Genomic DNA, 12,410 nt, shown 5'->3' with positions numbered 1-12,410 from the left:
CTCCATGTTATCAGAAGATAATTTGGGAGTGGTGGCTTCTGATTAAGTTTCAATTGAACCTTTGGTGCTTTAAAAAATTTTCATTTAAGGGGTCGTTTGGATCCTTTTATTTGGAGGAATTGAAATCTACTTAATAAATAAGACTATTTGGCTTGAAATTTGATAATTTCACCGCTTTCTAAAGTTCATGTATAAACCTTTCAAATTCATAGGGTGGAACATGGAAATTTATTCTATAGATCTTTTTTCTTTAAACAATTAATTCTATAGATCACCATTCCACTTTGTAACTTATAACACATTCTTCAACTCGGTCCCCTACGGTACAAATGCAACACATGAGTATCTCTCTTGTATAGACAACAATAATAAACAACTATAATCTATATACAATCATATTAGCTTAATTAATATGTGTTGAAATTATGATTATTAAAATAATTTCAATTCCGAGGATTGAAACGGGCCAGAAATGTCCAATTTTGGGTTGTTTGGTTTTTAGCTATAATTTACCACAATTAACCTTAAGCAAATGTGGCAAGGCATAAAAAGTGTAGCTAGAAAATTTGGAGCTATACTTTGGCATGCCTAAGATTGCTATACTTTTTTACTCAACGACACAGAGTCCAAAAAATTCTTATCTAAATTTAGTTGCTAATCAAATACTTACCGACATAAGGTGAAGTGTGGTAAGATGTAGCTAGCAACCAAACATATAATGACAAACTTGAGTTTTTAATAAGTAGACTTCAGAGTCTATCCGTTTTCAGCCTGTTCGTTTCGTCGTAAACGATCGTGGATTATTTACTGCTGGCTGGTTTGGTGTGAGAGAAAAATATTGTTCCAGCTTATAATCCACGATCGTATACGAGCAAGCGAACAGGCTCTTTATCAGTCTATACAGTACAGGTGTAGGGGGTAGGAGAATTTTGGTTGCGATGTCATTCTTTAATTGCTGAATTCGTTTGTACCTGCCAGAAGCACTCCATGTGATCAGAAGATGATTTGGGAGTGCTGGCTTCTGATTAAGTTTCAATTGAACCTTTGGTGCTTTCAAAAATTTCCCTTTGAGAGAAATGTCAAATTTCAGGGTTGTTTGCTTTCCAGCCATAATTTGCCACAATTAACCTTAAGCAAATGTGGCAAGACACAAAAAGTGTGGCTAGAAAATTTGGACCCACACTTTACCTTGGCTAAGATTGCTATACTTTTTTACTCTACGACTCGTAGAGTCCAAAAAAATCTTATCTAATTTAATTGCTAACCAAATACTTACTAACTTAAGGTGAAATGTGGCAAGTTGTGGCTAGCAACCAAACACATAATGACAAACTTGAGTTTGTCCATTGTAACTTGTCAGATTAGGAAGGGTTTCTCATGCCACGCAAATCTGAGCACACAAAACGTACGAATGCTCATATCACCTGCCACCTAACATGCAAAACACGAACGGTACTCAAATCACAGATCATGACATTACAGAGGAACCCTCTGATGTTACCAGGGCAAAACTGAGCGCACAACACAACCTGCAAACTTTACAGATCACGGTTTTATAGCCAGTACCAATTTCTTACCAGGGCTGTTAGCCTGTTACTATCCAGTGACCCAGCCATTGATTGTGCAGACCCTTTCGTCGACCTCTTGGACTTGGCTGTTTGCGTCCAACCTGCACGTAAATAGCAAGACGGAGTTAACCCATTTTGTAGTTACTCGACAATGTGAAATACACACCAAACATACGGGTACCGTCAATGTCAGCTTGCCAATGGACTAGGTCTTAAACTCTCAAGTAATGTTACCTGCACATTTGGTTTTAAACTTAGCTGCTTGCCTGCTTACAACTAATGGTCAGCACGAGTGTACTACCTGTTCAATATTTGCCATTACAAAGTAGTAGCATTCTGCAAAGGAACATCCTATCTCAAGTTGTAGTGCATAGTGTACCCAATCAGGAATATGGGAATTTGTCCCAACTCCTGGTGCATCTTAAGGCCTTGTTTGGATGCACATGTATTCATCTCAATCCACATGTGTTGAAATGGATTGGAGTGGAATTAAACTAAATTCCATTCCATTTCATTCCAACATATGTGGATTGAGGTGGATACACATGCATACAAACAAGACCTAAATATTTTCTGTGAAATTCTTACATCCCAACTCCCAAGTTTACACCTACTTCCTCCGTCCTAAAATAGTTGCATCCCTAATTTGCACCCACTCTAAAATAGTTAACACTTTAGCTATAAATATGGACAGTTTGTCCAGATTCATAGAAAGTGTCAACTAGTTTGGAAGTAACATTCACTCTCTCATTATGATCTGCTGCCTTTGGTAGCTTGGCAAAGTGCAGGCTGAAAAAGAGATTCTGTAGCTGGCCCTTCCTCTCGTTGTCCAGGAAATAGCATTGCAAAGTTCAAACATATGAACAAGGGTGCTTATAGCCTTGTACTATCCACAAACCGGATCGATTTATTCCAACTTGAGTTTGATTCGAGGGTACTGCAGAAATTTTGGCATGGCCAAAATCCCACAGACCTAGACGAAACACGAAAATAATCAGTCAATTTATAGTTTGTTTATTGTGAGCAACCAGAGTGAACATTTGAATCCTTCATAGTAAGTGAGCTGCAGATGGACTTCATCTGCTGAACGCCGACGCATGTTCCTTTCAGTGGTACGGTGATGAAATCGGCAAAGATTAGCTATTTGCTACCGGCTAGAAATTGCGGCTAAGTGAGATAGCTCAATGACCCTAACTAATCATATGTCGCTCAATGACTCTAACTAATCATATGTCACCTGCGTCGCCTCCTGGCCACCTAATCGCTGAAAGCAGAGGAATTGTTCAGTTGGAGTGGAAAAAAGGGGCCAATTGACTTCACTTTGTCAAAGAACCTACCAAACCGGTGTCTGTAGTTGCAAACTTTCTTGATTTATGTTTTGCAGTCTCATTCAGAGTATCAGTCTCAATCTTCTTCGTGATAAACGCGCTGTTCTTTCCTTTTTTTTTTGTTTATTCTTCTTCTTCTTTCTTTCTTTGCGAGATGTATTATTGCTTCATTAGTGCTTTCGCTGGGGCTATTTTCTTTCCAAGAACCTGTCAAAAAAAAAACAACTTTCCAAGAATAGTGTTATCGAAGGAAATTCAGTCCAGAGTCCACACCAGCAGAAGACAGTTCTCAATGGTAGGTTGGCAACTGAACAGATGTACTAGCACCACCCTGATAAAGTAAGCCCTACTCTTTTTTTTTTACCTGCAGAAAAGAAGTAAGTTGCACCTTTTTCTCCCTCCAACTTCTTGATTGACCAGAGTTAATGCAAATCTTTCTTCAAAAAAAATGCAAATCTTCCAGGGCAAGGTACCGTCCATCCATGCATCATAGTACCATCAACAACCGCAGCAGCAGCAGCAAATGTTCACAAGACACAACAGGTAGAAGTAGAACGATTGGGCACGGTGAAACGACGCGTTCGCTAGACCAGTGGGTGCAACAACTCCCCCGTCAGCATTCGCTATTCATTCAGCAATGCGAGGTCGAACTACATCGTACTCGACCGCCACACTAAAGGCCAAACGTGGCAGTCGCGCCAATCAAAACCTAATCTTCCAAACCCCCAAACAACTGCACTACCTCTCCCTCTCGGGTCTCGCCCCATCGTTGCTGCCTGACTCTATATAACGCTCGCCGGTCTCGCACTTGGTCACCAAGCCAGCCAGCCAGCCATTGCCGGTCAGCCTGTTCGTTTGGCTGGGCTTGTTCGTTGCTGGATCGTGTACTGTTCCGACTGAAAATTTACGATCATTTACGAGACAATAAGCCCAGCCGATCAGGCTCGGAGCGATGGCTGCGATGGCGAGGTCAGGTCTCGTGAAGCTCTGCAGCTCTGCTCTTGTTTTGCTCTGCTGTTTCCTTCTCCCCGGCGCCCTCGCCGAGGAGCGCTTCTACGAGTTCATCGTAAGTGTTGCTGCGCTTTGCGTTTTGTGGTTCAATAGCTAACAATCTGTTCAAAATGGTAAATGATTTGGTGTTGCTGCTGGCTTGCTGCAGGTCCAGGAGACGCTAGTGAAGAGGCTGTGCAAGAGCCAGAAGATCGTCACGGTGAACGGGCTGTTCCCGGGGCCGACGATCGAGGTGTACAGTGGCGACACGCTGGCGATCAAGGCCGTGAACCGGGCGCAGTACACCGTGACCCTCCACTGGCACGGCCTCCGGCAGCTGCGGAACGGGTGGGCGGACGGGCCAGAGTTCGTGACGCAGTGCCCGATCCGCCCCGGCGGCAGCTACACGTACCGGTTCACCACCCAGGGCCAGGAGGGCACGCTGTGGTGGCACGCGCACAGCTCCTGGCTCCGCGCCACCGTGCACGGCGCGCTCATCATCCACCCCAGGCGGGGCCTCCCCTACCCTTTCCCCAAGCCACAAATGGAGGCCCCCGTCATCCTAGGTACAATACAAGTACAGCACAAGTACAGCCCGCCGGTAATTGTATCGCCGGCTGCCACCACCAATGCCGCCGCCTCACTGATCTGAATGCAGTGGCGGAGCCACCGCTCGGCCACCCCGGGCGGCCGGCCGGGCTCGTCACCGACGTTCAAAAGGAAATTTTCTTTATATCGAAGTAGATCCTGTAATTTTCTAGCTAAATATTTTTGCATAATAAGAATTATCCGGGGTCCTAAAAGCTTCTGGCTCTGCTAATGCCTGAATGCATATGTTTGTGCAGCCGAGTGGTGGAGGAGGAACCCCATCGCTGTGCTCCGCCAGTCCATGATCACCGGCGCGCCGCCCAACGTCTCTGATGCCCTCCTCATCAACGGCCAGCCGGGAGACTTGCTCCCGTGCTCCAGCCAAGGTGAGCGCCGGTTAATTTCGTTGATTCAGTTGCTCATGTTGTTCAACCTGTTCATTGGTTGGTTTCTGGGCTGATAAGTCCGGTTGGTGCTGGTTTGTTGTGAGAGAAAAATATTATACCATAACTGATATGCTCTGGCTAAAACCAACAAGCGAACATGCTAGTTAACCACAACCACAAGGAGACGCTGCACACACACATCATTTAAAGAGAGAACAATGGTGATTCAGAAAACACTACAAAATGTTGCACAATTTCTAAATTTGGTTAGACCGACCAAAGCAACTTTCGGTTTGGAAAAGACTCATCCATGCCTCTCTCAGGCATAGGTCTCTCTCCAAAGTCCAAACCGTACGGCATGGTAAATAAACACTGCAGGCACTTGTCTTCTGCAGTTGCTCCCCTGGTGGTTGGTTGCTTTGTTTTATATTCTGTCATACAAACTGACGATACGAAGAGACAAGATGTGAATTAAACCATAAATAAAAGATTGTAAAGAAGAAACATTCTAACCAATGTCAAGCATGCGCATGATGTCACCCACTTTGACCAGCGGATGATGCATGTTTTCTCCACCAGCCCAACTCACAAACTAATTCTTCGCGTGCTATGCCTACGCGTTCATGTGTCACCCAATGCAGAGACGAGCATCATCCCGGTGGTCGCCGGCGAGACGAGCCTGCTGCGCATCATCAACGCGGCCATGAACACAGAGCTCTTCGTCAGCCTCGCCGGCCACAGGATGACCGTGGTCGCCGCGGACGCCATTTACACCAAGCCCTTCGAGACCGACGTCGTCCTCCTCGGCCCCGGCCAGACCACCGACGTCCTCGTCACGGCGCACGCAGCCCCGGGACGATACTACCTCGCCGCGCGCGCCTACGCTTCGGCCCAGGGCGTCCCCTTCGACAACACCACCGCCACCGCTATCTTCCAGTACAAAAACGCCCCCGGCTGCCCCACCACCTCCGGTGCCTTCAGCGGCCCAGTAGGCCGGTCCACTAGGTCCTCCGGCCACCTCGGCCGCGCAGGGCCGCAGCCGATGCTCCCGTTCCTGCCGGCGTTCAACGACACGAACACGGCGACCGCCTTCTCCAACAGCCTCCGGAGCCCAGTGGCGGTGAAGGTGCCCGGCCCGGTGACCCAGGAGGTGTTCACCACCGTGGGGTTTGGGCTCTTCAACTGCCGCCCCGGCCCGTTCTGCCAGGGCCCCAACAACACCCGGTTCGGCGCGAGCATGAACAACGTGTCGTTCCAGCTCCCCAACACCGTCTCACTGCTGCAGGCGCACTACCACCACATCCCCGGCGTGTTCACCGACGACTTCCCGGCGTTCCCGCCGGTGTTCTTCGACTTCACCTCGCAGAACGTCCCGCGCGCGCTGTGGCAGCCCGTGAAGGGCACCCGGCTGTACCGCGTCAAGTACGGCGCGGTGGTGCAGATCGTGTTCCAGGACACGGGCATCTTCGCCGCCGATGAGCACCCCATGCACATCCACGGGTACCACTTCTTCGTGCTGGCCACGGGGTTCGGCAACTACGACCCGCGCCAGGACGAGGCCAAGTTCAACCTGGTGGACCCGCCCAGCCGCAACACCATCGGCGTGCCCGTCGGCGGTTGGGCCGTCGTGCGCTTCGTGGCCGACAACCCCGGGGTGTGGCTCGTGCACTGCCACATCGACGCGCACCTCACGGGCGGGCTCGCCATGGCGCTGCTGGTGGAGGACGGCGAGTCCGAGCTCGAGACCACCATTGCGCCGCCGCTCGACTTGCCCATCTGCGTGCTGTAGAGATTTCTCAGTTTCTCGCTGGCGTGCGTGACTACGTGGCGGTACAGGGAGGCTGTGTGCATCGGACGCGTGCTGTGTATTTGCATTGGTAATTGGGCATTTGCATTCTGGATTTCGATTTGAATTTTCAAAGAAAGGGGGAACTATATTACTGTTTTTTTAGCAGAAGGGAAGTATATTACTGAATACAGATCAGGTTCATTGGGTTTGTTTCCGTAATGGGCTTTCTCGGCACTACCATGTAATCTTGGCTTTGAAATTAGAGTGAGTGGGCTTCCAACTGCTTGGGTGAGGCCTATTTGAACGTTTGCTAGTTTCATACGTGAAAAATGGGCCTAAGTGTTCCAGTTGAACAAACCCAACTACTAATTGTATCTTCGCCACTAAAAAAAAACTAAATTTCCTAAAAAAAACTAATGGTGCCTCCGTACAACTCTCAACATCAAGCTCTCTTTAGAGGCTTCAATCAACAACACCTAAACCGGCAAACAGCGATCAGCACTCTAAATCATTGGACAATACAATCTGATTAATTTATGTCAAAAACCATACAAGACGAGCCATTGCTGTTGTTTAAGTGATCCATAAAGCTTGAGGCATTCAGCAAAAGGTAGTACGTGCATCACATTTCTCACGTCTTTATTGCAACAGAAAGTACATCATTGCTTAGTGGCGAAATGCTAGTAGGCCAACAGTGTCAAAGTACACGCAACTTTCACAGGGATTAACGCTATCAATAGCTCATTTGGTATTATAATCACAATTATGGAGCTGGCATTGCTTTGTCCCATACAGGCAGAGGAAAGCCAGCCCTAAAGTGTGGAGGGTTGTCACCACCATGTGTCCGGGACCCGCACTTGTCTACAATACAAGAAGTCGACTAGGTGGATTGGTCCAAAGTGAAGAGAAAAAAAAGCCATACAGAACTCAAAATCTTTTCCGGAGATATTCATTTTCCTGAAGAGGCGGATAAGATATTAGGTGGCAGTTTGATACCACCAGAAAGAGAAAAAAAAGATTCTAAGGAATCAAAAAAAAGGAAAAATTGGGTTTATGTTCAACGGAAAAAAATTCTCAAAAGCAAGGAAAAGTATTTTGTTTCGGTTCACTGGAATAGTTCTAGCAAACTCTGGGCTAGACATTGCTCTACATGATACTTATTATGTGGTTGCACATTTCCATTATGTACTTTCTATGGGAGCCGTTTTTGCTTTATTTGCTGGATTTTACTATTGGGTGGGTAAAATCTTTGGTCGGACATATCCAGAAACTTTAGGCAAATCCATTTTTGGATCACTTTTTTCGGGGTTAATCTGACCTTCTTTCCCATGCATTTCTTAGAGCTTTCGAGTATGCCACGTCGCATTCCGATCGGTTTTTTAATGCAAATAGATTCGATTCAATCTAATAATTTCTTTTAGATTAAATCTTAGGTCTGGTTTGACCTGTGAAAGATCTCCTTTGTTGAAATGTTCCCAAAATTCCTAAAATAAAAGGAAAAATACTTTCCACTGTAGATCCGACGGCGTGATTCCATCCCGAATCATCGAGATGCATGGATTCAGAGGTGCATGCTTTGCATGCTGGTGGGATCAATTTAATTTGGGGGTACTGCGCGTGTTTTTTCTACTAATTGTTTATGTGTCTTAATAGCATGGTGTCAGTTACTCGGTTGCTTTTGTGATGTAGTGTTAGCTTCTGTTGAGCCGCCATTTGGAGGTGGGAGTCACAATCCTATCTCATGAGCTTCATAGTGGTTCCTAGATGAAGCCCACATATACGGTTCGTTTAAAAAAGAGATGAAGCCCATTACCCTACACAAGCCGGAAGTGCTTCCCGAGCGGCCAGGCCGTCCACGTCACCCCGATATCCTCTGACCGTTTGATTCTGAGATCAACGGTGGAGGCTGATCCTACCTCGTCCAGAAATATCTGTTGCCGTCTCTATCCGCTCCCTCCCTTCCTCCAGAAGCATCGCCGCAGACGCCGGTTCCCTCGACGTCTCCGCTCCCCCGAGCTTCTGTCCGCCCCCTCCCACCTCCGCCGCCGCTCCTCCCCAGCGCCGGTGCTCCTCCCCTCCCCCTTCCCAGCTCTGCCTCCGCCTCTCCCCATCGTCGTCGCCGCCCCTTCCGAGACCAGCAAGCCCCAGCGCGGCTGTACGGGTGCAGCCGTCCCGGCTAGGGAGGCCTCCGACGCGAACCAAGTGGAGGTGCATTGTCTCCCTTCATTCCCTTCCTCTACCCCTTCCCGTTCCCCTTCCCCTCCCCTTGCTGGCATCGAGGACGGGTGTGTTCAAAATCAATGGTGGGTGGGCTCAGTTTCTCAGCCACAGACGCTGCGTTTCTCCAGCGCAGAACGGGGCGGGAAGACGAAAACCCCAACGCCGCCGCCTGCCGGAGTGGAAAGGGGTAAACCCGCCGAAATCGCATCCCACCCCACCCCACCCATCCGATTTCGATTCGATTCGCCGGTGGTGCCCGCAGCGGAGGGGATGGCGAGCTCCTACTCCTTCCCGCTGTTCGAGCCGGCAGAGATCGAGGCGGCGCTGCACAGCCACGGCATCGCGCCCAGCACTAGCCTCTACGCCGAGGACATCGTCCACCCTCAGCCCGGCTTCGTCGCCGAGGTCCTCTATCTCTTCCTCCTCAACTTCGTCGGGTACGCCCCCGACGCTCCCCTCGCCCCGAGCTGTCCCGTCTCACCTGGATCCGGCCTCATCTCTGCGTTTGCTTGCTTTGGGGGGCATTTTGCTTGTTGCAGCCACGAGCCCGACCAGCAGCTACAGTCCAGGCGCTGCAGGTGGTCGACAACCCGGAGCACCACATGCGCGCCCTACGGTTGTCGCGGATCTACAAGAGGGCCAACGCCTTCCTCCAGTCCATCCAGTTCCGAGACCTCAATCTCCGCGACCTCCTCCGCGCCGATGGCCCCTGTGTCGTCCTCATCCTCAACGCCCTCATCAACTTCCTCCTCTTCAGGCGGGACAAGCTCGCCTTGCTCGAGCCCATCGTCCAAGAGTACGGTGCGCTTGACAAACGGCAGAGGGAGGTCAGGGCTAAGATCGACGAGGTCGCGTTCCCATCCTCCTCCTTTACATTTTCCTGCCTTCTGTACGGGGAAATACTTAGGTTTTCTCTCCCTGTGTGTGTTTTCTTTTTGGCGTTTTGTTCCCTTCCATTTTCCACCTTATACAGCTTAGCAAGGCGAAAGAGGAACATCTGCTTAGGGAGCAGCTGGAGGCACCCATGGTCCACCAGCTCGAGAAGGAGGTCGATGCCCTCAAGCAGAGGCTTCATGATTACAACAGAGAGCAGCTGTCGCTGCGCGTTGCATCAAAAGCCTTGGACGAAAAGAGAGAAGAGACGCTGAGGAAGGTGCTGATTCCTGTCTTGCGTTGCATTTTTCCTTCCTTTTGAATAGAATGGTACTTGGAGCTTTTCCTTGGTATGTTTTTATTCTTGTGTTCTGTGTGATCCATGCAAAACAGAGGTTTACAATGTGGGCTTTTGTTTACATATGTCAACTTTGAACCTCCTGCATATTATGGCTGCTGTCAATAATCTTGGCACTACTACCTTGCTGCCTTAAGCTACAACACCGAGTAGATTTCTTATTTGGCGTATTGTTGATACCTTCTGTCAATATATTGTTATATTTTACTAGCTTTTGTGCAGTAACAAAGGCCGACTGTATAGCTGGGATTCCCGCTTCTGCCTCCTCTTCCCCTTCCCGACGTTTCGTCCCGATCCCAGACGCCTCTTCTCCCGCAGGCGTCGCCCCCCGCCGCGTCCACCCTTCCCTTCCTCTCTCTCCCTCTCCCTCTCTCCCAACCTGGTGGCGTGCCGGCCGGGCCAAGCGCCACCGGATGGCCGCGCGGCTCGCTGCCGGGGCCACGAGGCCACCGCGCCACGAGCTGCCGGCGCGACGGCGTCCCTGGGCTGCGGCAAGCGCGTGCGCCCCGACGGTGGCCGTCCCCGGGCACAGCACGTCCCAAGCGGGCCTCCCTGTGGCCACCGGCGTAGGTGCCGCCCCGACGCCGCTTCCTGCCGCCGGTCCGCGGCTCCTCCTGTGCTCGGTATCATTGTGTCGCTAAGATTCCTTTTTGATACTGACAGGAATTTGCACTCTCTCAGAAGTACCACAAGGAACTGCTCCGGTTGAAACAAAACGACTACACAAAAGCGCATGAACTTCTCGAGCATGTTTACATGGACCAACAAATAACAAACACTGATGCCTCTGGTGAGTACACTCGCATTCGATTTTCTTGCCTTTGGAGGATCATTTAGTGCTCATTTCGTCTTAGTTCAACAGCTCAATACAAAGCTTTATTCCCAGTTGTTTCTCGAGTAGTTCATTCTCTGAACAGAGACTTGATTTGGCCATATCTTTGCATCCATTATTCTGTTTTTTTTCCCGGTTTCTCTACTCCACTGACAGTGCATGTAATATAAACCTATGCACCATCCTCGGCTCTTTGAAACCTTGAACAACATATGTAATATGCACATCTTAGATTTATATATCTACCTTCTTATTTTTTATAATCTATATATTCTCCAGATTCGAGGTCTTTTTGCAACCTGCCTGTGTGCGCGATGGCGCACACCTACTTTCTGCTACCTTATTCGGGAAACAAAGGTATTTTCCAATCTCTCTGTTGACTTTCATTGTTTAGGTGAATGTAGGCTAATAGAATGAGTTCGCATTCATACAGCTACCCACCTCAATTTACATCTTACAGTGTCTATCATCTCTGCTTTCATAAATGTTGGGGCCAAACCTCAATCTGAGAAATTGTCGACGTCTAACTTTTTGACTGAATTTAAATTCAATTACTATGGTCTAAGTGGTGCGATTTCTTTTCATTGGTTTCAGGCTTATCTACGTAGCCCATTTCAACAATCCACAGGTGATATACAGCGACAGCTGAACAGTTGGAGAAAGAGTATCTGATCTGACGGATCTCGTTTCTGGTTCACATATAATTCGATTGGCAGTTTATTTGTAAGGTATGGCTGTCTGCTTCTTCAGATCTATTTCACGATGACTTCCGTACATTCAAGTCTGATTGAATAAATTGGTTTGCCTGCATGCGTCTTCCTGAACACAACCTGTTATTACACACTGAACAAAACCTGCATAAACTGGCACAATCTCTCTTGCTCCCTCATTTTTACTTCTTAGATGTTCAGTTATGAATGGCCACAGCACAGTGAGTGAAAAAAGGCACTACTATTAATTGTGCTGCAGGTAGTGACTTGCTTTGCTTAATTTTGCACGCTATTTTTTTCCCAAAGTGCGTTACTGTTCATCAATTATTTAAGAAATCACCAAGAAATACCTGAGTTTGTAGGAAATTGTCCCCTTTATCCGCTATAGCTGCTCAACAACTAGATGTTAAGTGTACAACACTTTATCTTGCCTTCTATTATTTACATCTAGCACTTCTATTTTGCTTCCAAGCCAAATTCTTTCTCTTTTTTTTGCCACACAATACCCTTCTTCTATGGATGAATGCTTCCCGTTTATTTTGACACCCACAGACCTATCCATAGCCTATGTCCACTGCATTTGCTACATTTGGTTGACTTAGAACAATTTATGTATCCTCTGCTCATAATACAGCTGTTTGATTGTGGTTCCTACAGGTTAATACATATGGTTCTAATTCCAGTTACGCCAAAACCAGGCCGTCCTGCCAACCTATTTGGCTTACATATCTAATCGTATCTAATTCTACATGTTTTCCTTCGCTCAAT

The 12,410-nt window shown here is 48.1% G+C and overlaps 3 protein-coding genes across 3 annotated transcripts; all 3 read left to right on the top strand.

Annotated features, from left to right (window-relative positions):
* Positions 1–3,725: 3,725 nt before the first annotated feature.
* On the top strand, positions 3,726–6,912 carry LOC136540103 (laccase-3-like). The gene is made up of 4 exons (XM_066532095.1): positions 3,726–3,962; positions 4,056–4,452; positions 4,732–4,860; positions 5,502–6,912. Exons 1-4 carry the CDS (start codon positions 3,849–3,851, stop codon positions 6,647–6,649), a joined length of 1,788 nt encoding a protein of 595 aa, XP_066388192.1. The 5' UTR covers positions 3,726–3,848; the 3' UTR covers positions 6,650–6,912.
* A 1,550-nt stretch (positions 6,913–8,462) lies between these two features.
* On the top strand, positions 8,463–10,262 carry LOC136540101 (kinetochore protein NUF2 homolog). The gene is made up of 2 exons (XM_066532092.1): positions 8,463–9,274; positions 9,409–10,262. The coding sequence occupies exons 1-2, from the start codon at positions 9,140–9,142 to the stop codon at positions 10,015–10,017; spliced, it is 744 nt and encodes a 247-aa protein (XP_066388189.1). The 5' UTR covers positions 8,463–9,139; the 3' UTR covers positions 10,018–10,262.
* LOC136540102 (uncharacterized) lies at positions 9,897–11,583 on the top strand. The gene is made up of 5 exons (XM_066532093.1): positions 9,897–10,022; positions 10,323–10,666; positions 10,764–10,890; positions 11,212–11,289; positions 11,527–11,583. The coding sequence occupies exons 2-5, from the start codon at positions 10,514–10,516 to the stop codon at positions 11,538–11,540; spliced, it is 372 nt and encodes a 123-aa protein (XP_066388190.1). The 5' UTR covers positions 9,897–10,022; positions 10,323–10,513; the 3' UTR covers positions 11,541–11,583.
* The last annotated feature ends 827 nt before the right edge of the window (positions 11,584–12,410 follow it).

This window comes from Miscanthus floridulus, chromosome 2 (genome assembly GCF_019320115.1).
Source record: "Miscanthus floridulus cultivar M001 chromosome 2, ASM1932011v1, whole genome shotgun sequence".
Lineage (NCBI taxonomy): Eukaryota > Viridiplantae > Streptophyta > Magnoliopsida > Poales > Poaceae > Miscanthus > Miscanthus floridulus.
Note: the sequence above shows the minus strand (reverse complement) of the source record. Positions and strands in the feature narration are given on the sequence as shown.